This window comes from Numida meleagris, chromosome 3 (genome assembly GCF_002078875.1).
Source record: "Numida meleagris isolate 19003 breed g44 Domestic line chromosome 3, NumMel1.0, whole genome shotgun sequence".
NCBI lineage: Eukaryota > Metazoa > Chordata > Aves > Galliformes > Numididae > Numida > Numida meleagris.
The window spans coordinates 54,566,980-54,593,413 of record NC_034411.1 but is presented as its reverse complement, the minus strand read 5'-3'; the positions used below and the strand labels follow the sequence as shown (position 1 = coordinate 54,593,413).

General features: G+C 38.9%; 1 protein-coding gene across 2 annotated transcripts in view; it reads right to left on the bottom strand.

Moving 5' to 3' along the window:
• The window catches only part of MAP3K5 (mitogen-activated protein kinase kinase kinase 5), a 92,807-nt gene that overhangs the window by 47,992 nt on the left and 18,381 nt on the right, over window positions 1-26,434 (bottom strand). For both annotated transcript variants that reach the window (XM_021390677.1, XM_021390676.1), the window contains exons 2-6: window positions 13,984-14,123; window positions 11,414-11,437; window positions 2,249-2,442; window positions 1,826-1,994; window positions 852-958 (exon numbers count right to left, since the gene is read on the bottom strand). In XM_021390677.1, coding sequence (XP_021246352.1) covers window positions 852-958; window positions 1,826-1,994; window positions 2,249-2,442; window positions 11,414-11,437; window positions 13,984-14,123 — 634 coding nt within the window. The remainder of the gene's footprint in view (window positions 1-851; window positions 959-1,825; window positions 1,995-2,248; window positions 2,443-11,413; window positions 11,438-13,983; window positions 14,124-26,434) is intronic.

The following is a 26,434-nucleotide window of genomic DNA, read 5'->3' as shown; positions in this document are numbered from 1 at the left end:
TCTGTTGTGGTTTCCATGGAAACAAATAGGAAGCATTACTTTCAGAGCAACCTATGTATCCCTGAGAATTTCAATGCCTGCTGATACTTGGTGTGCTTCTCTAACCATCAGCAGGACAGTCTTCACTGTGATAACACCAAGGGATCAGAAAATATCTGCAATTTCCACTGGAAAATTCCCTCTTTAATGCCCTTCCCAATTGCCAGTATTTCAGATTTTGCAGAAAAAAAATCACAGTATAAACAAACAAAAAACCACCAGGGCATGGCTCCCATTTAACTCAAAGAAGTAGTGTATGTTGCTGCATTTAACACATTTGTGCATATTATTGGAGAACATGAAAAACTGTGCATTATAACGTAGTAAAATCTGATTATCACTTCGTGAAAGGTTTTCTCCTGTCTCTTGACAATAGGAGAACTCAGACTTGAATGAGAACTCAGACTTGAATGAGAGGATGTCTAACTCAGTACAAATGCTGCAACGCTGCTATGCAATAGTAACGTTAAAAGCATATTTTACTTCTACAGAGATAAAATACCAATAGGTGTTTATTTGCTCAGATTCAGATGCTGAAATGAAAAACTCAAATACTGATATAGATCTGTGGAAAGACAGAAAAATAAAGAAATAAGACACTCACAGTGAAGGAAGAGGAAAGCAATTTGACAGTATGAAAAGGAAGCTTAGACTCATCACGAAGGTCAAGAGTCCACAGGACTGCTTCAGTGAAAACCCTAGACCTGTATACGAAGATTCCAGTAGGGACCTTTAACCAGGACTATCAACCATGCATTGAGCTTGCGGTACTGATTTACTATTCAACAGGAGTGGGAAAGGTAGAGTCTTACCTGTTCAGTGCAAATGCATAATGTAATCTCACATGGTGGTGGGAAGCCAAGTCAAAAGTAGGCAGTTTTTCTAAAGTTTTCACCAGTTTCACAATGGAATCATAATCCTTCCAAAAGAAGGGAACAACAAAGTTTTAAGTGGATGTACTGAAGTATGCCTATACAAACTCTTCTTTGAACTAAGGAGCTGGTATTTCATACTAGGATCTATATGCAGTTCATTGTAAGCTACATGGATTTTACATTCCTCACTCTGAAACTATAAATGGCCTGGCACTCAGATGTGAATAAACAGAGCACTTAACACAATTGGATTCCTGTAATGCTTAAATATACGTACTGAAATTTTCCATTCCACATTTTATAATACAAGTTAGCTTCAGGGCTGAACACATATCAGAGTTCATATCAGATAGAAATTACAATGCTAATTGCATCTACAATGAAGTATTCCAAAACTCTTCGAAGTAAGCATGAGACACAAACAAAAATTAAAAACGCTTAAGCAACAACTGAAACTATGTATAATAATGTAAGCAATTACTAGTACCATTCAGAGAAGCTGCAATGCATACAAACATGTTACGTTGCCAAGAGAAATGTCATGAGCATGGTGATAAAGCTCATAGTCAGAACACAAACATATCAATACCAGAATGCTACCATGGCCTTTAAGTAGGGCACACTACAGGCTGTTTGTCACGTAGCAATGCTGACATGGAGACATGATATACGTTGCATATTTTTTTAGGTGCTGTTATAAAATAATAACATATTTTTCAGCTACGTAAAGGCACGCTGTGAACAATATAACTACAAGTAAAGAGCATCAGTGAAGATACTGCAAAGAATTTTTTTACTAGCCTGCATTATTTATATAGTTTCTTACAAAATGTGTGCAAAACGCACTAGAATTCCACTGAGAATGAAATTTATCACATTTTTTAGATTATCTTTGAGCAGAGGATACATACCTGGATGTCTCTGTAGGACAGCAGCAAGTTGATTACAATGTCAGCAGACAAGACTTCAATATTATCCACTCGCTGCCGAATCCTCGCCAGCTCTGCTGCAAGCTCTTTGCCTGTGTAGAGGGTACGGGCCTTCCTAATGTCATTAAGGATGGATTCCCGGAAATACTGGCTGGAGAGGAACAACTTCATATTAGCAATTTGGGAGAAGTCTTTTGCATTTGTTTTTATGGCCCTGCAACTCTACCACAATACCTTCGCGGAACATTTATTGATAGAACAGCATTAGTAGGGAGAGTTGGTCTATTTCATTATCAATTTGTCTGAACAGAAACATCTCATCACTCACTCTGAAGGCAAGAGTCTGACACTTATACTGTCAGCAGAAAAATACAATATACAAAGGGGTACAAAACATCAGCTCACCTCGAGCTGGCCTGTGCCACCTTCAAGAGTTGAATAAATCGATCCACAAGAGGTAAGCAAATAGGTCCAAGCAGTGATTCAAAACTTGGCTGCATCAGTTCTGTTAGTCCCTTCATAAAACTACTATCGCAGCAGTACACCTTGTTATGCGGAGTTATCATATAAGGAACAAAGATGTAGTTACCAGTGCACATCTGTAAGAAAACAAGACACAATAGTTAGGGCAGTTATGGTTTGGCTAGCCTAAACCTAGAACAACTGCATACATAATGGATAAAATTCTACCCATTGAAGGCAAAGGGACAAAGACTTTACATACGGAGACTACAACTACATATACTCAATTTTCATCTCGTACATGACACACATCTGAAATGTATATCACAAATGTGAAAACCAGTAATGTAAATCAATGGCATAACAACAGGAAAACAGTGAGAAAATGAATCCACTATGAATCCAGTATGAACCGCAAAATGACTCAAATAGTTCAGCGTAACAAAGACAAATGAAATTCCCTGCTATGTAGAAACTCTAAGTAGGACTTCAAATCATACATATTTCAGAATAATCACTTACGGAACGTCTTAGAATTGCCAAACTGTATTGATTTACATATATCAATGTGACAGATACTCTGCAAAGAGAAAATAAATCATTTATCTTCCAGGAAACAGGGAGGCAAGACGTCTGGTGCCTGTGGTATGTGAGTACAGATTTATGCCCACAGAGAACTTGCTGAATATTTGCGGTTCTGAAAGATTTTAACTATAAAACAGCATACCACCAAAATCAGGAGACGTGCTGCCATTTGGTTTTAAACTCACACTCCACTGCTGAAGTGGCACGCAGCCCAGCAAGAAAAGCCCTAAGGAAGCAGTTCTTGAGATTCTACATTTTGGTGTCTCTAAATTATTTCTAAGGTTAACTACTTTCTGGTCAGCTTCTCCTCTCCCAGAAGTCAATACACCAATGAGGACATCACTTCAGAGACTCCTCAGGCAAGCAGAGCCTCACGCATTGAAACGGCAGTGACTGCATTGTTTTCAAAAGCATTAATTCAACCACGTGCATAAAACACTATTTTAACATGCATAATTAGATTTTAAAAAAAGAATTTAGGAATTCTAGACTGTATAAGCATATATGTATAGTTACGTCAGTAAATGTGTACTTGAGATGAGAAGTGAACTGCATAGCAATACATATATATTTTAATTATGCATATTAAACTATTAAAGCATGAGATCTCACTACAGAAGCAATCCCATCCCAACTTCTGAGGGATACAGACAAATTGTGAAATTAAACTACACAAGGCTCATTTTGTACAACTAACCCAGAAGCTGGTAAGGGATTACTGCAGACACAGACTTGCGCAAGGACGAATTTAGTTTTCCTCCCCAGCACCTGTGAGCTATTACAGCTGAATAGCTAGGGCACAGTTTGCTGTGTATGGAATGTAGCAACTCCAAAAGAAAGTTGAGAACCAAGAAGGGAATATTTTTAACAGGGAATTAAGGGAGTGCCATGCTAGAAACTGAACTGCTTGCCTCATGATGCAGAACTGAATGAACACTTCTGCTCAAGAATATGCCAGCCTGTAAGGTGATCATGCACTCTTAAGAGTGAACAGACAAACCTTTGACCCTGGTAAAGCCTAATAGGCCTCACAGTCAAAAGCAAGGAGGAAATGATAAATTAGCTGGAACCGGTTTCAGCAGTTACAGGACAAGGGTGGGCAATGACTAGCACAGGAGCCAGTACTGAGCATAGGAGGATGATTTTCCCACTTTTTTTTTTTTTTTTTTTTTAAAGAAAAGGGTTGGGAAGTCAGAGCCAAGAGAAAGGGTGAAGTAGCTACAGATATCCTAGGGCAAATATTTTACTTCCTAATGTTTATTCAGCACATTAAAAATAAATTCAAGACTGCTTGCAGGAAGGCTTCTCAGACCTCTGGCATAGTTCTTAGAGAAAAATCAGCTCTGAAAAAGGATGTTTCCAGCTTTTGAAATCCACAGAACCCAAAGTTTATTCTGGCATAATGGTCAGGCCACCTACGAAGATAGTAATGGAGTCTTTGTAAATAATCCTGCAAGTAGGAAAACTGCACTTTCTTCAGAGCTCTCCAAGTGCACCTTCTCTAGGAAGCAGGCATCTATTTCAGTGGAACAAGAGAGCCAGCAGAAGCTAATTTATGTGCATTTTGCTTCTTACTTGAGGCAAAAAAATAGAAAAAAAACACCATCACAAAATCCAACCCTGGCTACATTCTATATTATAGAGCCTGCTATTTCAGACACACAGACCCAGTAGCCTTCAGAAACAGAATACTAAGAGATCAAGGAAAGAACTTAACAGTAAAAGGCAGAAACACCACACAGAAAGAAAAAAGAATAAAATAAAACAAAGCTCACAGTTGTCCTCAGTGCCCCCAGATTTCTCTGGTAACTGTCTGAAGGCAGAATCTTGCCATGGTTCTCTGGTGCGGTGGGAACACACTGGCCTTTCCCTCAGCTAGGGCATTACTGTAGATGTTAATTTAACCAAGATAGTTACATTTTCTGAGGAGTTCTTGGTCTCTGAAACCTCTCAAATCTGTCTGAATATTCATCAGACAGGTAGATACAGCAAGAAGGTACAGAAGGGAAAAAAGAAATACAAGTTCTTAAGTTTTCTTTTCCTTGAGAAAGGCTTATAGAAAAAAATGCCACATGCAGTGAAGAAATACAAGAAATAGTGACCTAATTTTCACTTTCCAAGCTAAAAGGTACCCTAGGTATTTATCAGATGAACCTTAAAAAGACAAAGATACAGTAGCTAAGGTGACACAAGGGAAAATAAAACAACTAAGATGTGTTATTTATCCAAGGTGTCTGGGGAAGGAAGATGTTTTTATGTAATAAGAACAGTCTTGCCCTCACGAAGTCCAGAGTCTTCCACTACAGAGAAAATAAATGTTGCCACTATAACAAATTCTAGCCACAAAGAGCCAGACCCCAGCTGCATTTGTGCAGGGACTGAGACAGGAGCCTTCAGGGACCAGTCTGCCGGGCAGCAGCTAGAGAACTGCTCCAGCATCAGTCAGCTCTAAGTCCTCTTCCCAGAAGCAGGGCCCATGGCTTCCTTCTCTCCTCATCCCCAGAGTACACAACTCATCTCAGCTGCTTTTACTTATTTTCTTCCCCATCTCTCCATCAAAATACAGGCTATACTAACTTAAGTCAGGTGATTTTTCTCACACACTCTTCCTATCTGCTCACGTATTGCTTCTGATTTTGGCTTATTTACTACCCATTGTTCTGCTTGAAAGCACAAGTATTTTTCTCTTATCCTATTAAAATCTGTCCTGTAACACTTGATCCCAATTCTCCTTTCACAAACTCAGACATTCTTTCCTAAGACTAATAATTAACCTTAATCCAGATTTTAAGCTGCTGAACACGCATGGGAGAAGTGCTATTTTCCTTTGATCCACTACTCTGACTCACTGTGTAATGTACAACAGAAGCAGCAGTACTGAGCCATTCAAGAAAAACAGGCGATTTTTGAAGGACTAACACCTTAAATACAACTGCATTTTTGAAGGGTGTTGATGCAGCTGAGGACATAATTGCAAGTAGCATGAAAAGGCTTCAAAAGCAGGTGGGAAGACATCCTTCTCCCAGCTCAACAACACAAGCTGGAAGTTTCATTTCCCAACCTTCTCTGTTTATGAACTCATCGTTATTTACAGTCCAAAAGCTCACATCACACTAATGAAAGTTAAAAAGTCACTGGAGGTGACCTGAGCAGCAAGTTCAAACTGGTACTGAAGTAACATGGCTGCGGCAGACAAGGAATGTGCATGCAGAGTGCTGGGGTTCAGCCTGATGCAGAAGAATGCCTCAGGACATGAGATGAGGTAAACTGGGCCCGAACTCTCAGATCACCTGAGCTAGTTATACCCAGGAGACACGAGCACACACCTCTGAAGGCTTTGAGCCAGCACACCCAGCAGCTGGCAACATCAGGACTCCTTCTGAAATCACACCCCTATCACAGGCTGCATCACCAAATCAGTCAGACAAAGCAGCAGTACTGGTTGGAGCTAGTTATGCGTGCATAGATGTTTATGCAAATGACTAAATTCATAATTCATTTTTATGAATGTTTTAATTGCTGCTATGCATTTGCCTACTGTCCCTTTCAGTCTTGCTGTGGAAAATTAAACAATTCCAGGCTGTGTGCATTTCCAGTTTAGACACAACCATAAGTTCATATTAATGGCTCTACCATTACAGAATTTGAGACTAACATATTCCTGGCTAGATCCACTGGTCAATGGAACATTAAGCACTCCCTTATTGCCTGATATCCTTTCTCTGCTAATGAAAATAAATTCATGTTTCATTTGTTTGTTTTTAAGAGGCATAATAAGAAAACCATAGCACACAGTTATATTTTGATAATTGCACCGAGAATACAAGCAAGCCCCTTTTCCAACATCCCTCTTTAACACAGGACTTCTGTAAGGCACAGCTTTTGTGAAAATTTAATTAAGAGAGACCACATCTGATTAGAAAGAACATTGTGTGGTAAGGTGAACACCATTCTCTCCCTAACAAAGATATCTCACGTGGAACAGAAGGTTTCTCTCTGAAAGCTGTACAGATTAAGCCAGCATGGTGCTATACAAATGAACATCTGAGTCCTGCTCAAATAATTCTCAGATCTTGAATTGTACTTCAAAAGGAGGGAGAAACTCTGTAAAACCTGAAGTGAACAGTGCCCAGTCCTCTCAACCCCAAGATTCTGTTGGAATCACTGAGCAGTCAGAAGGCCACAAATAGAAGAAAGATGCCTTTGAGGACAAGAAGCACCAAAGAAAACAAAACCCCTGAAAACCAAAAGCATGATGCTTTACTTTTACATGAGAGAATTTGACAGAATCCCATCTACTTGCCTACCCTTCAGGTCAGCATCCAGTGTAGTTTTTTTTCTTTTAATCAAATTAGCTGAGGTAATAAAAATAAGCAGTATTTGTCATAGCATAAACTGCTCCTCCTGTTGACTGTCCTCTACTTAAGATCAGCTTTTTCCCATTTTTCCCTACCAGTTCATGTGAGGAATATCAATCTCTTCCTATTCCAATTGTTTTGATGAGATTTTTATTAAAGGTAATTCTGTAACTGCTCACGGTGTTGCATGTAGGAGATGGAGAAATCCTAGAACAAGTTATTAAATCTATTCCCTCCATCCCCGAACACACAGTAAATCAACATGTGCTGGTGTTTTAATGAATACAGGCTCAGTCTGGGCTTATTTCAAATCCCATTCAAATGAATGACAGCCTTGCTATTGATTGGGAAAGGAACATAAGTAGCCCTCACACTTCAAACAAATTAAAGCACAGAGACTGAGTCTGCTCTTTCAAACAGTTCCCATTTTCTTTTCATGCCTAGCAATAACAGTCTTTTGCAGCCATGCCACATCCTAAATGCTCGTTAAAAATCCACATACATTTTATACATCCTTACACAATATTAATGAAGGAAAAAGAAAAGCTAACTTCTTCCAAGGAAAGTATATATAATATATATATATATGAAATCAAAGCTTGGAAGAATGAGCAAAGGACAGTGCTGTACCATGAATAAACAATAAATACCTCAGCTGTTACTAGCAACAAAATATTTACTGAAGGTTACTGTTTCACATTTCTATGTACTTGGATACCAAAAAAAAAGAAACCCACAAAAAACCCTAACTGCCCCTAAATCATTTGCTAGTGGGGAGAGGAGCCCTCTATTGCTAGAGGGGAAGGAACCAAGAGCTATACGTATCCCCAAAAAATCTGCAGTTTTATTGCAGTACCTATACGGAGGCTGCAAGCTTAGTAAAGCCTCTGGCATGCCTCGTTCAGGACCACTTGCTCTGAAGAAGCGCAACCAAGCTGATCCCCAAGCTGTGCCTTAAACAGGAGGCAGCTCCGTCATTAGGAAGGGCTGTGGAGAACCGTTAACTAATTACAAACTCAGATCCCTCCAAATTACAGGAAACACTAGTAAGAGTTCTCAGCTGTACAGCACTAACCCCAGTGCATTATTGCTAACACTGTGAGTCAGCTGCCTAGCTGAACAGTTCCAATTTGGCCCTCATCTCTGCTCTGATCAACAGAGCAGCTGTTGGGGAGGCTCTGCCCCCAGCAGCTCCTGAGGCAGTGCATCATACTAGCACGGTGCAAGCACAAAACCTGGACTTGAAAGGTGGACACCGCGTCAAGATGTTACTGAGGTTGGCTGCAAACTACATTACATTACAGTACACTCAAATCCCTCAGACTGAGCAAGAATTGAAATTCTTAAATCTGGGAAAAAAAATTTGCATCAATAAATCACCATTTACTGTTACTTGACCCACAGCCTTTCTCCAGAATCAACGAGACTCAAGCCAGGTAGAACTAAGACAAAATAAAAAGCCAAGCAAAGTACAGCCACAAGCTGTAACCTTTATATCAACACGTCTTCATGACCGAAACTCTTTACTAGCAATTTCTAGAATGGCTCTGCTGCTTGGCTGACCTCAAAAATCAGATAATAACAACAACAAAAAAATTAAGCTTTCAAATATCAAAGTAACTGCCTTCTGTCAAAGTATCACTCCCCGTAAAAATGTATGTTTTCTGATATCATTGCAATGTTTGGAAAAGGTCCAACTAACCAGCTATAAAACCACATATAACAGGAAATGAGCCCACGTTATCTTTCCCTGACCTGCCCTGCCAAGCTCAATGCAGTTTATGCTAGCTATGCAATGCTGTATTGACCATAACTTGGAAGCACAAAAATCCAGGTAGAACAAAGGACAAAACAGTTGGTAATGGATTTTTTTTTCCCCTCTCTGCTCTAGTTTTAGAAAGATAGGGTTCAGGAAAAGCAAACAAGCCATTTCAGTTCAACAGATCTATATACAGATAAACACACACATTGGTTTTGCAGCCTTTTAATCTACTGGTGCCAGGGATACTATTGTGCTGTTATGGCTGATGTTTGCATACTATTAAAACACATTTTTAGAACAGCAGGACTAACATTCTGTTTTATGCCTACACCAGTTTCATTTTTTTCCCCCCCTCTATCTGCAGCATCACAGAATCATTTATGTAGAGTGAGTATCTCCCTTTGTTATACCAGTTAATGCAAGACTGTGGATTTCTGAATAAACATGATTTTCATGAAGCAGGAATTATATTCAGTAGTTAGGTATATGCCAACATTTTGAAAATGCTATTTCCAGGTAATTTGGCTGATATTGTGCCAAAAAGATGAAGAAAAAAAATAAAAAAATCAGTTGCAGAGTTGTTAAGCCAGTTTTTTACTGAATACCCTGTTCCAATCACTAGAAAAACATTTCCTCTCAGAAAACATGGTATGTGGGTGTGCTTGAAAACATCTGAGATTCTCAAGGACTACACTTTTTGTGGCATATATTGAAACATTTCTAAAAGTGGAAAATGACAGTTTCGCAGCCACCTATCTGAATTTAAACAGAACAATTCTTTCTCAAATAGATAAAGGCCAAGTTATCATACCGCTCCTGCAACTTCAGCAGCTGTCACGCAAATGTAGGACAAGACAATATCTTCCCTTTATTCTACTTCACAAGCCACCTCCTGCTGGCTTCCTGCTAACAGAGCCATTTCCCTGGTCCTCACATAGACATTATCATCCGTTTACCTAGATCTCTGTCATTGTGGGTCAAATAAACAAGCATGCAATGCATGCATTTATGAGGAAGGAAGAAAGGCCTCACTGGTCTGTTTCTTTTTGGGTGAAGACCTAACTGATCCCCTACCTCATTTTCATTATAGAGCAGCAAGAGATTTTTAGCTTAACACATCATTTACAACATTCTGAGAATCTCTAAAATACACTTAAGAGATACACAGACATCTACGGAACGTGCTCCGTGCTTCCATTTTTTTTTTTAATCAAAAAACATCACGTAATTTAGAACTCAGCATTAGGACCAAAGCTCGCATGGGATTTGAAGCCTTCTTTAGAAATTCTATTAGCTATGCTGGGTAACTGCACTCATTTCAAAAAATCATGCTTCATACTGGTAGAAATCAGTACCTAAGTCCATGAACTGCCATGTTAAAAAAAAACAATGTAAAAACCAGGAATACTGCAGTTTCTGTGGCAGTTTTAACACTCTGGGAAATAAAACCCAACCAATTTCTAAAATTAAGTGCTTCATGTGCCCATTAAAAAAAATTATACAAATACAGGAATTGTACAGCACCTCAGGATACCTGCACACTGCCAACTAACTGCTACAAAATTATATCCCAACATATATGGCTATCAGTATGCCCCCAAGTGAAGCCAAGAGCTCGGCATACCAAATATATATATTCTGACGTGACTGGCCCTGCTGCTCCTGAACAAACTACACAGAGAAACCAGCGCTCACAGCTAGAGCTCTGCCCACGTTGAACGTAAGAATGAAAAAGGGAAAGGAGATTTGGAAGGCCAACCTCAGAAACCAAAGGGATACGAGAGTGCAGAAACCTACGGCTTTGTGACAGGCAGTTGAAGACAGAATGCTGGGATCAGCGCTGCACAAGGGCTAGCAGGCTCCCAACCTTTGCTTCTAGAAACATACGCACATGCTCTCTTTCTTAATACATGTACCTTCACAGCTGCAGCCACGGGATTCTAAAACGAGCATCAGTTTCCAAATAGCTGCTTTTCAATAGAAGGGTTTTTTTACTTAATTGTTTCCTTATTTTTTTCTTTAAAAAACAACACCCACACAAACAAACAGAGAACAAACAAGCCAACAACAATCTGAAGAACACTGTACAGAGAAAAAAAGAAAACAAAAACCTGACAAAATGAAAGATCAAAGAGGTGTATGAAAAAAAATTGACAGACAAATAAAGGCAGCCAGGATAACACCAGTGATAGATGGAAGCAAGGTAAGAAGTGAGCTTGGTACCTAGCAACAAAGCGATACACACAGATTTGCTGCAAGCAGCTCCAGAATTCTGTATCTAACTCTGTAAGATACAGTAGGAAAATGTTGAATGATTCAAATGGAAAACATGATAAACAACATGAAATGCCACAGAAGTTTGGAATGCCTAGAATTCAGCTGAAACACATAAGTCATACTTACATTATTCTTCTGGCAAATTATTTCCTAGGAAAAAAGAAGAAAGAAAGAAAAACGTCAATAACATTGAACAAATACTGGAAAAGATATCTGACCAGTATGACTTTCTAACTTTAAAATATACAGACAAATGACAGGAAAAAGCTGTTCAATGGATGTTTTTTAAGCCCATCAAACCAATGGAAATCCAGTATTGTCTCAGGAGAGACAATCTGTAACTGGATAAGATTACAGAACTAAATAGATACATACATCCTGCACATACACACAGGAGCACACATAGTCCTGAATATGACTGTCCAAAAGTTGGCTATTAATATGTACATATTTAGCTTTACTAGTACCATCCTGCTGCCAGTAGAACTGTAAAGAACAGTAAAAGCAGTACTTCTGGGAAGTTTAAGATATTCCCAGCTTGCACTGAAAGTCAACCATTAGCTATTCAAATTGATTGAAATTCATGTTGCTCAAATAAGTACAATGCAAAGAACACATCTTCACAATTCAAATGCAAAGTTTCACAGAACAAGAATCCAAAGCACATGTGGATGGAAAGAGGTGATTTCATGCACAGCAGTTGGGTGGTACAGCCCAAGGAGCTGCCCGAAGGCAAACCACTTGTGGTCAGTGGCCTCACCTTCATGAAGTTCTGCCACTGCCGGATTTATTGGCCACTCTATACTGCCACAGTGACCACTGAAGAGCTTCACATGTTATATCACTAAAAACAGAGGCAGTCTCAAAGCAAGGCACCTCATACTTCGCTTGTCACAAGTTTCAGGCTTCCATGAACTGCTCTTCCCCTAATTGAGGTGACGTACGTTTCCTTACATCCTAGTTAAATCATGTGCTGCAATTCTTGTAATGTTCTGCAATTTTTTATTTTTTTTAAATTCACCACCTTCATATACAAGATTAAAACAGTGCACACACAAAGCTTACCCACAAAAAAAAAAAAAAAGAAGCCAACAAGTATACTGCACACTCCTGCAGTCTAACCCCTTGCTGTAACAAATACAGGAACAAACACTATCTCAAAAGATGCTCCTGCATGCCCACAGCTATATTATTCTATTTATTTTTAAGATGGTCACTGGGTAAAAAGGAAGGGCATTTGCTCTCTGGAGATTTTTCTGCAAACACTCTGCAGAAGCATGGGCTCAACTCAAAGCTAAAAGAAACTGTGGGCATCGTTTCTGAGTCAGTGGGCATTATACCAGTGGCAACTGGGACAGCAAAGCCTCACAGCATAGGATTCAGATTCCACCAATGCCAGTGGGAACCCAACACGTGACTAGTTTGCAAGGAGTTCAGCTCCTAAACTAGCAATAGTTATTCCCAAGCAGTGCCTCACTCCTAGTAAACTTTCAGTGGGAGCTGAGTGTTTGGCTCCCCTGTAGTACAAGAAAATTCTGCTCTGCTTATCCTGTAGACCACTGTACTTCCATAATTGAATTAAATCCAAAGATGGGTCTTCTACTATGAGCAGTTTTATTCTGGGGGCTTTTATCTGAATACCCTTTGTTTTGCAAGCAGAAGGGAGGTAACTGCATTGCCACCATTTCAGTTGGCCAAGATCATTTGGATGGAGGCACAGGGAGAAGAAACTAAGTTCAAGGTATTTCCCTCCTACAGGAGAGCCAAGCTGCAAACAGCTGGGCAGAACCAAAACCAAATACCCTGCATTAGCCAGAAGCAGTGGCAGCAAACCCTTTGTGAGAGGCAGCAGTGCCCAGACCGCAACCTGACTCACCAAGCTGCTTATTGAAATGCTTTTCAGCAATGCCTTAAGTGCAGTGGCATGTAACACCTCTTGATCACAGCCAATGAATTTGAGGGAGTGGAAGTAATTTAAAAGACTGCTATCCAAATTGCCTGCCCTCCCACAACCTCATGGAAGTTAGCAAATCTTTAGAACAGGATGGAGCAAGTGTCAGTACTTGGCTGCCACAATTCACAGCTAATAGTTATCTTAAACCACTATCCTGCCTTCAGCCTTCAACCACACTGTGAACACTGTCACAGGCATACATTTTGTACCAAACTGCTACAGTGTCAATAAACTCCAGCAGAAGAATCCCCCAGGTACTTGATATAAACAGTGTAACTCCGCAAGAATTACCAGTGACCATCTGTAGTCCCATACAGTATGGACAGAAAACTGCTACTTTACACAAGAGCTAAAGCATAAGGATTATCCTGTTGCCCCGCTGCGTATCACCATTCTCAATCAGTTGTTCTTACTGTTAACCCCAAATAACAGTGATTATGTTGAATGTGAAAACCATATATTTAAGTTCTCATCTGAGATGAGTCAAATTTCTGTTTCCATAAAGAGCTACTTAATACCAAGGTATTAAACAGACCATGGTCAAGTCATCTACATTTTTCTCTTGGGAAAAATGAACTGAGCTTTTCAGCATTTCACTGAAAGCTTATTTTTCAGGCCTCAGAAAATTGTTGTTATTCTTTTGTGAAGCATATGTGGCTTCTGTATTTCTCATGGGAACACAGACTCATTTCAAGGGTTGGACTGTGGCTTCCCCTCTTGTGCTTTTTCATTCAAGAACTACCTTCAGTGACTGCAGAGACTCAGAATTTGTATCACAGTAGAGAATAATGTTGTTAGCCATACTGAAGCTCTCTCTGACTCCCAGGTGGTAGAAGAGGGAGGGCTGACGGAAGGCATCACTCATCTCTACAACAGCAATATCTGCAGAAAGAAATGAAAAATGGTCAGTGCTACACATTTCTGACAGCCACATACTTCTATGCCTTTTCTTTCCATTTGCTTCAACTTCCATAGAAGTATTTGCTTTGATAATAAGATTAGATTTTAAGTAGGAAATAGAATTCTAGAGGGTTTTCCCCATTTCAGTTACGTCTGAATTTTGACTATAGTCAGCAGGATGTGGTTTAATTTTTTCTTTCTATTTTTCTTCTTCACCTTCCTCCCCACCCATCCTCTCCTTCACATGAGACCTTAATTTCCCCAGGTAAAAAGTGGTAAAACATCACTGATCACAAAAAGGCAAAAAGTTCATTTGGCGCGTTGGAAAACAAAATTGGTTCAGTTCATCTCTATCTGATGAATGAAGACCTCACCGGGGAAAAAAAAAAAAAGAGAGTAATAATTGTATTTGATGTGCATTTAGGCACATCCTTTAGGCAAGCTGCAATAAAAATTGATGCAATTAAGTATATGACTGCATAATCAAGAACTTGATCACACAGAGTTCTGTTCACAGTAGATTTGACCTGCATGAATAAAACTAAGCACATGCACAAATGCCTACAAAACAGGGCGCACAGTCTTCTACAACATCTCTTAATATGCACATTTCAATTTCCTGGAGTCACAGGGTAAAAGTAAAGCATGAAGCAACTACAAAGTATCAGCAGATAATTGAGGCTTCTTTTCTAACAGGCAGAATATTTTCGCTGCAAAAGTTTTGTTGGATCAAGAGAGCAAACTAAGTAAAATGATCCATCTCCACCACTCCTGCAAACACCCTTCTCCTTCTTGGGAGATATTCTTCACCCAATCCTGCTTTTTGGGTTGTTCAATTCAAAGAAATGTAGTATCGTGAAGAAAAAAAGAAAAAGAAGCCTGGTTTCCACTGTCTCTCCCTGCTTTTCCTTTCTGTGAACTCTTTTACAACAAAAGATAGGTTGCAAGACAAGCTCTGCAGACAAAAAGCTTATTACCCTGAAGTCCTTTTACTAAGAATCAATTATGTAGGTTGCTCCAAAAGTAATGCCTCCTAATTATTTCCTTGGAAACTACAACAGATACCAAGAACAGAGCAACACTATTTGATAGAGCAAATTCTAAAATCAAATATGAAATTATTTTCTTTAGATGTTTCATAATTTGTGTTCTAAGAACACTTCTGTTCAATTCCATGTCAATATTTGAAGTATGGATTCCACCAAATCCATTTTGTTGAAGTAGAAAAGAAAGCACATTACTAAAACTGTACATAGACTGATTTTTGTTAATTTTCAGAAATTGAAACATCACAAAAGCCAAATAAGAATGACAACGTTACCAGACATTGCTTGGGTGAGCTTTTAATTATTTATATATATTTTTAGGAAGTTGCCTAAAAGCAACTTGTTGCTGCAAGTTCTATTTTTAACTGCTCTTATTCACATAAAAATCCAACCTTTGGAAACTGCAAGCTGATGGTACATTTCTGTTACCTTGAGTAGGAAAAAAACTTGTGCAACTTTCCATTACTTACTTCTCAAATCTTGCAAGATAACACGTTCCCACTAGAATTGCAAAACTAACAGAGAAAGAGAAATATTGCTCAACAAAGTGATAGTACCTGACCAAAAAAAGATTTCAGAAAATACTTGAGGAAACCTATGTTAAACTGGCAAGTTCCCAGGACCACGAAAAAGGAAACTGTAACACTTATACACACACACACACACACACACACCAGCAACAATATAAAACAGATCAAAACAATCACCCTTACTACTGTCAAGATGAGAAAGCCAAATCCATTTAATACATTTGTTAGAGCAAATCAGACTTGTCACCACATTGTAAGAAACGTTCTTGGATCCTGCCCTATCCCTCAAATCAGATCAATACAGAAAACAAAAAAAGTCTTGAGGGTTGAGCTACTTAAAAAGAACAGAGAAGGGCCATGCGGTCCAGTAAATATTTGTAAGAAAAATGACACAAAGATGCTTGTATGAAGTGTTGTGATTATTATTATTTTTTTAAATGTAACTAAGATGGGCTTCCTTTCTTAATATTTTTAGATTTCTGTGAAATCCAGGCCTTTCAGATAAACTTACGCAATAGAGCTTTTTTTTTTTTTGACAAGGAGAGCTCCAACTTCTGCAGGGTGTTCCTCCTCACTCCTGTGGATATGTATTTTAAGACAAAGTCATCATTTATTACGAAGAGATCAGATTTCCAAAGTCTGCACTAATCCTCTGGGGCTAATACCACTGTTTCCAATGGGAACAGCCCAATTCATACTGGGAATTCCAAAGCTTACATGTGCACTTCTGTGATCATTCCCACCAGTTCAGATGAACCAGGGTTTAACTTAGCACAAGACAACTGTTTGGTCATCAATATATAAACTGGCAGAGCACTACTTAGCAGGCTCTCACTTCCACTAGATAAAATTAGTCTAAAACACTGCTGCAGTGAAAGATACATAATTTCACAAGTAACAAAGCGGCATTTTGATAAAAGGTGGAAGCAGCATTTCCACAATTGGAGTGCAAAAACAAACCCACTCAAAGCACTTGCAGTTTCAGTTTCAAGGCAAATAAAGAAAAAAAAAAAACTGACCAAGAGCTCCAGCCAGAGTAGAGCACTCTTAACACCTAAGCCACCAGTGTGAAGTACTCTGAAGGGCAAGGGCGGGCAATTCACTCCAAACCCAATGCTCTTGCACACCTATGTTCCAGCAAAGGAAGTCTGTTCGGACTCAGACTCACAGACTAGTGAGCAGACTGGGTAAGTATGCATACTGTACAAAACAGGAGCAAGAGATAGGGAAGTGGAAGAACTGAAATTCTTGCAACCACACAGGAAAGAATAAATTTTATTCCTCACTTAGGTCTTGCATGTAAGATTAAATTTCACTTTTACCTAATAAAACCAAGAGACTTGTTTATAGATCACAGATAAACCAATACTATTTAAAGAAAACAGGCACAGGATGCTCTTTTTTACTAGTTATCTTGAACATCTATAGATACAGAGCCTCATAATAAATCTTACAGCAAATTATTATGTTTTGCTAGCTTCTGAACATTAAAGTCAGTCTAGTCACAGCCTTCTCCTTCACCTCTTAAAGCAACTGCCATGCCTATACTGATGAGTCTGGAGCATAAATGCGTGCATGAGAAGCGAGCGCAGCTCTGGCTGAGATACAGAAGCAGCGTTAATGCAGCAGCATGCAGCTCAGTGAGCTCTTGGTGTCCATTTCACAAACCACCACAAGTTCTACCTGACCATAAGCAAGCTGTCTGTAACAAAGCTGCTTGCTCACAAATTAGCATGGATAACCACACTGAGCTGCAGACATAACTACAACCACCAAGCAGTCATACCTCAAGTTACTAGGCTAACTGATGTCTATACCAAAAACAGATCAAAGTACAGTCACACAACACATTCAAACAAACAAAACACTACTGCACAGAGAGTATGCTTCTAATTAATCTCAGAAAGCAGATCCGTGTGACAGAATTAGAGGCAACTGGCTTCAATTTTTCTGCCTGAGAAGCAGTAGAAGCCCAAGGACTCATCTCTGGGAAGGCTGGCATATATTACAGTTGTCTGACAAACATTTCTGACCTGCAGTGTAAATCCACTTACACCTTTTTATACTACACGTACAAAGATCATGAACTTCATACATAACATCTCTACTAGTTACTCTTTCTTAGCAAATTGTAAAAACTTAGGATAACATACATTAATGTAGTCAAAGGGAAGTGTCCATTTAGTACACATAAAGCTTTTTAGTCTTGGTTATTACCAATGCCTTTAGTCACTAAGAAATGCAGTGGCCAAAGTTCAACTCCTGCTTATTGTTTAAAATATTACAGAGCAAAGAAGAATGTTTAAACAAACACTCCAAGATATTATACACATACACCCTACTTTCTGATACCGTCTGCTTACAACAGTGCTGCCAGGAAGAACAATGAATACAAACAGATCAGTTATAAAATTGATGAATGTTTATGTTTGCTGCTATCTTCTGATTAATTGGTGCACAGTTGTTGCTTCATATTCATTGTCCCACAATTAATCAGGACAAAATAAAAGCTAATTATTATCAGCAAATTCTGGGATAAACTAATATTTAAGGTTCCTTTCCACTTGGGGGTTAAAACTCTTTTGACAGAGACACAAATATAGGCCAAATTTATTTGAATGTAAGTTTGAGTGCCAAGCTTTTTTCATATTGCAGTAATAACAACAATCTCAGTAAGCCATGATGGCATTCCCTATTAGGTGAAATTTCAGAAATGATCAAATGGAAGACATCCTCACAAACTCCTTTATGGTTCTCTGTCTTTGACACAGATACCTTACTCCCTATCAAGAGACTGCCTGCCTGAGGTAGGAAGCCTGCTCTGGAAATCACAGTACCACATGAGTGCAGCTCCATAGATCTGGTTCTGCTGTGCAAACCATAGCATCACTGACTTGTCAGCATCAGTAGAATCAGGCATAACTTGTCAGGAGTATCTCATGCAAAGTATCTCATCGGAAGCTGCTGATGGGAGTCACTCAGATGAGGACACCTCAACATAGGGGAATGAATGGTTGACCTCTCAGGAAACCTGTTTGCCCAAGCCAGTCTGTTGGGAGAGGCTAGCCAGAAAAAGGGCTTTGTAGAGGTGTCTGAGGCTTGGGTATACAGGAGGAAAAGTGGGCACGGACCACACACTTGAGCTCCAGATGTTAGAGGAACAGCAAAATATTTGTAGAAGCTACAATTAACGTGCAAAATACAAGCAAAATCACTAAAAGATAATCAAAAGATGCATTAGCAATTTTCTATCACAGACTTCCACTGCATAACATTCCATTCAGGATCCTTATTTCAGCACCTTATGTCACAACCCCAGCAGACAAGGTCAGTACAGTGCTTGTGACGCCAGTGCTCGGGGAAGCTTTCTTTAAATTTCTGCAGTAACCCTGGATCAGGTAATTTACTTTTATGAAATGGAAGCAGAGATCCTGCATCACTGAAGTACAATTTAAAGCCAATCCTGCAACCTACTTGAAGGGGAATTCCTGAGCTCACATTTCCAGCACGTGAACAACAGGCACGCCAGTCTGGGGAATGTCCAATTCAGTTTGCTGTGTAGCACAAAGCAGAGGCAGTGTGTCACCTTCCAATACAGAGAACCATCTTGCCCATACACTTGTATTAAGCCCAGTGCTCCTTGGAAAACTAAACTGACTCAAACTTGTCTTGAATTCAAAAATGAACCTAGACAAACACTAAGTAAAAGGTGTGATTTCATCTTCAATAAAGTCTTTAACAGTTAACTAGTAGGGGTGGTTCTGACCCTCCCCACGTCTTTATTAGACCTAGCATAGCTGATATCCAATGAGATGAGTGAAATCCTGTGCTACATTTCAAGTACATGAAGGGAATAGAATCTCTAATTCTAATCTAATACAAGGCGGATGGGAGCAAAACAGAGGATTCTTACTGAAGAAAACAGCAGAAGACAGCAAGTAACTGGTAACAGAATGGAAGTTCATATAGATGTTAGATAAACAAATGAGAGGCGAAAAACGTAGGCGATAAACATAAAAGAGGAGCGTGTAGGAACTAACAGCAAACTGCATGGCAGTCTATCAATGATCTGAAGACAACTGGAGAAGGAAAAAAAGAGAAAGCTTAAGACTGAACAAAATACAATCCATCTTGGCCCAAGACAAAGGAATATGATGTTATCACATGATTCCAACCCCCAAAAATTAAGAAAAAATACTCTCAGTTTGATGCATGTAGGAGGAACTCAGGATTAGGTAAGAATAAAAAGATGACAACCAAACAAAGAACCATTTATTTAAAAATAACCTCAATATGTTCGGGCTCACTGCATCTGTATCAATTTTAGTGAAACAGGCTCCCTAATATCAAGAATGTGAAATACTAAATATTCTCACAACTTAAAACTTTACATTAGAAAAGGACTCAGAACCCAATGAAGGAACTCATGTGGCTCAGCTGAAGGCTCAAGCACATTCGAAGGCCAGTAAGACCTGCACTGATACTAATGTATTTTTAAACAACCCCCAAGCACAAGGAAAAGTCAAGGAAAGCAATGCAATCTACAGCAACTCAGTACTTCCAGACTTAGAAGTGTTGTCCAGTAGATGTGCACTGTTGGGAAACTACACATATTAATTATTTTCCCCCCAATGTAGACAAAGCACTCCTTCAGCCTGAACAAGATCAAGGGAAAAAAATATATATATAAATAAAATACACCCACACAAATAAGTAAGTGATGTGATAGTGCCTGTGTGATTATTTTCATGTTACGTGCTTTTTATGTTTAAGACACATGAGATGAAGGAGTGATTAGATTATACGTTCTCTGATGTGACAGACTGCTCAGGAAGAAAGAACTTGTGGGGATCACAGGCGTGCCAACAGATGAGCTCAGAGAAGGAAGGGCAGTCCTACGAAAAGCAAACAGGCAAGCTTCAGAGGTGGTGGAGAGAAATTCTCCTGAATTCTAAAGGAGCCATAGATCTTGCTACAGCTTTGGAGTTTATCGTGCAGCTTTGGTGCCGAGTTCATTAAAACCAAGCCAGGAAATAACCCACCTTGAAGACAGAAGTGGCAAGAGGAAAGTTGATGAAAAGTTCTTTTTACTTTTATTTATTTATTCTGTTTATTTCTAACTTACTGATCTATTTTTTTTCTAAGATAAATATTTTAATTTTGTCTTTTTTTTCCCCAATTTTCTAATAAAATTTGACCATAACTTGTTTGGGGAACTCAATGTGATAAGAATATTTATGTGATAAGAATATCTAAGCAGGTCAACCTCCAACCTTCAAAAACAACTTATGGCTTCATCACAACAGCTAGAGGGATCAGATCAAAGCTCCATTTAGCCCAGTATCTCTGCAAGAAGCCAGCAGCCAACACTGCAAGAGTGGGACAAATAAAGACCAATCTTTCTTAGTCAGCAATCCAGAGACACTTTAAGAAAACTCTTGAACTAGCTTTAAGTCTGAAGAGCAACAACTAATTTAATGCTTAATGTCATGTGCATAATTAGAACTGCTTTTCTTCATATGTCACTTCACATTCACTATCATTGAACTTCAGCTTTCCCTTAACTGCTTAATTGCCTGGTACCATTATACTTTGTACAACTCTTTACAGTTAGCCCTTTACAGTCTTGACTAGCCTGCACACCGGCAAACATCACCACCACACTGCTGACAAATCCTCTGAAAGGTCTAATTCAAAAAGAAAGCACAGAGCAATCCTTTCAACAGCACATTTTACTACTGGTAACCTTGATACATTGCCAAACTGATTTTCTGTTGCAAGACTTCAACAGTTCATCCATTTCAAGGGAATAAATATCTCAGCTGCAGTCATTTTGTCTCTTAAGAATCTTCAGCTCTTCCCTACAGCCAGATTTTGTCCATACGTCTATGAGATTTATCTGCTCTTTGTATTTTCAGCCCATTTTTCTACTGATATTACATTATTGTCTCCCTTTTCTACTGTGACAACAGCCACTGAAATCAGAAGTCACACACCATAACTAACAGCACCATGTTTTTCAACTGGAGCTCCTGTAGAACAGGAGACATCAACACATAGGTTTTTGTAAGTTATTACTATTTATCAGCTTATTGTAAAGCCTTTTCTCCTAGCAACTTAAATCTAAGTCAGTTCCTCAGACTTGTCCTCTTAATGAAAGTCTTTCATAAGACCACAGAAGGAAAGCTGCACCTTTCTCAAGTTTTCCTTTCCAATCCTGATTGCACAGGATCCCTTGCTTGCTCCCTGTTGGCGAAGCATTTGAGAATGCTCAAGTCTGACTTCAGCAAGTATTTCTCAAACTATTTTGAGAGGCTTATTAAACTCTTGTTACAGCTTACATTACATTTGCCATAGTTCATGTTTTTTCAGCTCAAGTGTTTCCTCACTTGAGCACAAGCTGTCCTTTCAAAGGGCATCACTCTATTCTTTCTTCCTCTTGACAAAACCACCTTCTAGGGTTTACTTTAAAACTTCTTTTAAGAAGTAGCACATATTTTCTGGAAGCAATTTTCTTTGAGGTATGTCCCTGCTATCTGAAAGCTCTTATTTTTAGTTGCTCCTTTCAGTTTTTTCGTTGTTCTTTTTCCACAGGTGCTACCAGAAATGTGGGCTACCCCAAAGACGGGCAAAGCCAAACTACAAGGCTAAACCAGGCTGAGACAATGCTTCTCAGTCTCTTAAGTAGGGCAGAGCCCTGTCCACTAAGCTGATAAAAAGTCCAAAAGTGTTTCTAATCCAAATATGTAGAATTATTTCTTACAACATTATTTTCAACTCATGATTGAGAAATGGTAACTCCCTAGTCATACCAAATATGGTGTAAACATAGAAAATCCCTAAGCAGTGAGCACAGATTGAAAAATACATACATAATATTTTAAGAGTATGAAGAACAACAGCTGGAATGCATAAAATGTGGATCTTCCCATGCTTCCAAACTTGGGAACAGAAGTATTCTAAGGCATGTAAAAAATGTGTTTATTTAAGAGTCTTTACTTACTCAAGAAAGTATTTCCATCATAAAGCGAAAATGTCATAAATGATACAGTGTTTGAGAATTTTAAGCCCCAAGCCTCATCTGAATGAAAGGTATAGAATACATTTACCATTTCTGGTTCTCACCACCCTACCCAAGAAACTAAATTGCTACTCTTTCACTGCAGCATTCCATGTTTTCCCACGAACAGAAAGACACTGTCTGAGGAGAAAAATGCCCAAGGGCTTAGGGAGGCCCACATGCCAGGTTTTCTAATAGAAAACACCAACATCTCTTAAAAACACACAAATGTTATTAAATAGGTTTGATCAAAAAAAAAAAAGTACATTCTCAGTAGCTCTTCTGCAAAGTAATCATACTGATTCATATTCTGTTAAAAAAAAATCTGCCTGAGTAGCTTCATCTAAAAGCACCATATCATAACTACTGAGCTGGCAATATTCTGTGCTGTCTTTCCTTAGCGAAGGACTCACAGCTTAGGAATTTAAACTGCTCACTACTACTTTTTGCGCTTTGCTCTTGAACATTTTAAAATAAACTCCAAGTTTAGCAAAAACACACTATTCTTTCTTATAGGATGAGAGTATTTACCAATGATACAGTGGCAAACTGCAGCACCCTCTCACAAGGATCTGCGCAGGCACATATTTACATTCCTGATTTGCATATCAACACTGCTAAAATTTTTCTATGACACTAATTTGGGAAGCATACTGAAGGACAAGAGTGGAACTGATGTGGAAGACTGAAAATAATGTGAGTTTTTATTATACTCTATGCTTAGGAGTGTTGAAATCACATAAATCTGCCTAGACCATGCGGGAAGAAGGGAAGACTTCGCAATTGATAGCAGTCACAGAATGAATGAGCCAGTAGCGTATACTATTACAAAAAGAATGCATGCTCTGTCCTGTGTGAAGGAGAGCTTCACATGAAAAACAGCAGAGGTCTCTGTCTGGCACTCACAAGGCAGCCAGTTCAACTGCCTGGAGTTCAAGGTGGATTAGCAGAACCCCTGTTAACCCTGCATTCCTCCGTGATTTGCATTGCTCCTTTTCGTTTTTGCAAACCATGCTACATTGAACATACTCATTTAACAAAAAACATACTGCGCTGCTGCTTTGGACTTCACCACACAGTTAGAATGCTGACTTTGTTTTCTTTGCATTTAAAGTATATAACAATTTAATTATGCTTAAATCAATTAAAATGGGAATGCTTTCATGCTGGTATCTAGCTTGCAAGTAATTCCAAACAGTCTGTGTATGTAGGTCAGCTCCAGTACTTTCTGACTGTACATTAGAGAAGCTGTCATGAAATAGAGGAGTTAACATTCACAATAAAATAGACAACAAATACCTATTAAGAAAATGCGCTTAGCTGCAGCTGATAAATAGAAACAGGTAGAAAGCTGCCTCTCTCCAATTTTTTCAAAATAAAAGAAGTGGAAAATTTGCACAGGCCATTCTCAACCATAGAGATTCATTTTAGCATTGAAAGCAAATTACACAAAAGTAAAACAAAATGCTCCATGAAGTGTTTTTACTCCTGCATGTTCTAGATGTCTCTGACATACTTACAGTATTTTTGCATAAATGAAGGATTGCATCATGCTTCTCCATCCCCACCCAGAAGTTCCTAGAAGCACCATATACAAAACCTTCCTCATAAGCCCAAGTTACAAGACAGTTATGCTGTAGGAGGTGTAATGAAGGATTTTGCCTTCAGAAGTACTCTGTATAAACCACACTTTCTTCCGCTTGAATCAACAGTAAGACAGTTACTGAAGGGCAGAGGTATTAGCTTACCGATAAGAACTTTTAAAAACAAACATTTCAATTCCCACCGGCTGAAAATTATCTCAGGGCAAAATATCCAGAGATTTAACACCAAAGAGACGTGATTAGTATATGTCCTTTACTCACAACAACTGTATCAACTGCATTTTCTTGTACTGCTTTTATCTACCTTCACCATACCTACAGGCATCACTTTTAACAGAAAGATGTAATTGGCAGAAACTCAGTTGTGAAAACTGTGTGCCAAAGTTCCCTAGGGATCTCCTCACCATTGCAGAGCCTGGGCACTAGGAGGCTCAAGTAATTCTGAGGTCTCAGCATGTTCAGGGAGGTCTTCTTGGATACACCCAGCAGTCAATTCTAGCCCTGCTCCTATTCTTGGTTCTCCTCTACAGATCCCAATTCCAAGTTGCAAAACTCTCCCCATGCTTCAGGCCAAAAAAAAAAAAAAAGAAAGAAAAAGAGCTTAAACACCAAATTAACTAGCTACACTTTGAAAGTGACCCACAAACAAACTAAAGTCTGCTGTTCCAGACAAAAGCCTCCTGAGAGAATCATGGAGTGGCTCGTGTTGGAAAGGATCTTAATGATCATCTATCACAGGCAGGGCTCCCACCACTAGATCAGGTTGCCCAAGGCCCTAGAGCTCATGGAGCTCCACAGTCATGGAGCTGAAGAGAACAGCCAGGTGGCGGTGCAGTAGTGCGCAGAGAAAGCATAGAAAAGTCAATATGTCACTGGGTTTATAGACAGCCTTCCTGCTATTTCAGATGCCAGACGGATACCATTTCCATGGACAGAATAAACTGGCGTGCTACTGTGAATTAGGTTAAATTAACTGATGATCTGCCCCCACCTGTCCAATGACTGGCATTAAATAGATTGGTCTTATTCACATTTGTGTCTACCTCTGGATAACGTTTACAATCTCATTTCTGTAGCAAATTAGTTAGAAAATTTACTAGTTAACATCATCTGTGAATGAACTCTGCCATTTTAGCCTTATGGATAATCACATTATGCCAGATCAGGAAGCCCATCTAGTCCAGTATCTCACCTCTACCACTGTAAACAATAATGATTAGGGAAGAAAAAAAGAAACAGAGCAACTGCAGAGCCACCTGGTACATCTTAAAAGCTCCCAGAAATTCAACAGTCTAAAGAGTTTGAGTCATTCAGCCATATTGGGTCCATCGTTCATAACAAGTCTTGTCAAACTTATGCCCCAGTTATTTTAGTCTTTTTGAAACCAATACTTTTCACATTCACAACACCTTACACCAATGAGATAAACAACTTGACTTTGTCTTTGCATGGAAAAGTATTTCCTTTAGCTTCTTCTAAACTTGCTTACAGATGAGCTAGAAGGACTTAAATTAAAAATGAGTAATTGCTTGCCATTAGTTCTTTCCTTCTCATTCCTAATCTTGCATTACATCATATTTTTGTTTTCTTTCTGAAGAGGACATATCTATTGTCTGCCTCTGTATAGAAAAAAAAAACAACCACGAATGCTTCTGACGATCCTCCTCATTCCCCTTGTCTCTCTGTCTCTTTGACCAAATTACAAATTCATTTTTGAAACAAGATGAGCAGAGATGCGGGTGATAATGAAGATATGACACCATAGATTCATACAGCGACTTTTCTAGTTCTTCTTTCTTTCTTATTAATACCTAACAGTGTCTTTTCTATTTTATTACTCCCATGAAGTTTTCAGAAATTTAATCACAATACCTCTAATCTCTGATATGCATCATAACAGATTAGAAAATGAGTATGTCCAGCAGCATTTACTCCATTTGAGTCTTTGGACATTCATTTGTTTTTACTGTCTAGTGACCGCACTAGCCAATATTGCTCACAATAAACCAATATGATCAAGTGCTTTGCTGCTCATAGGTTTCCAGGTAGCAAA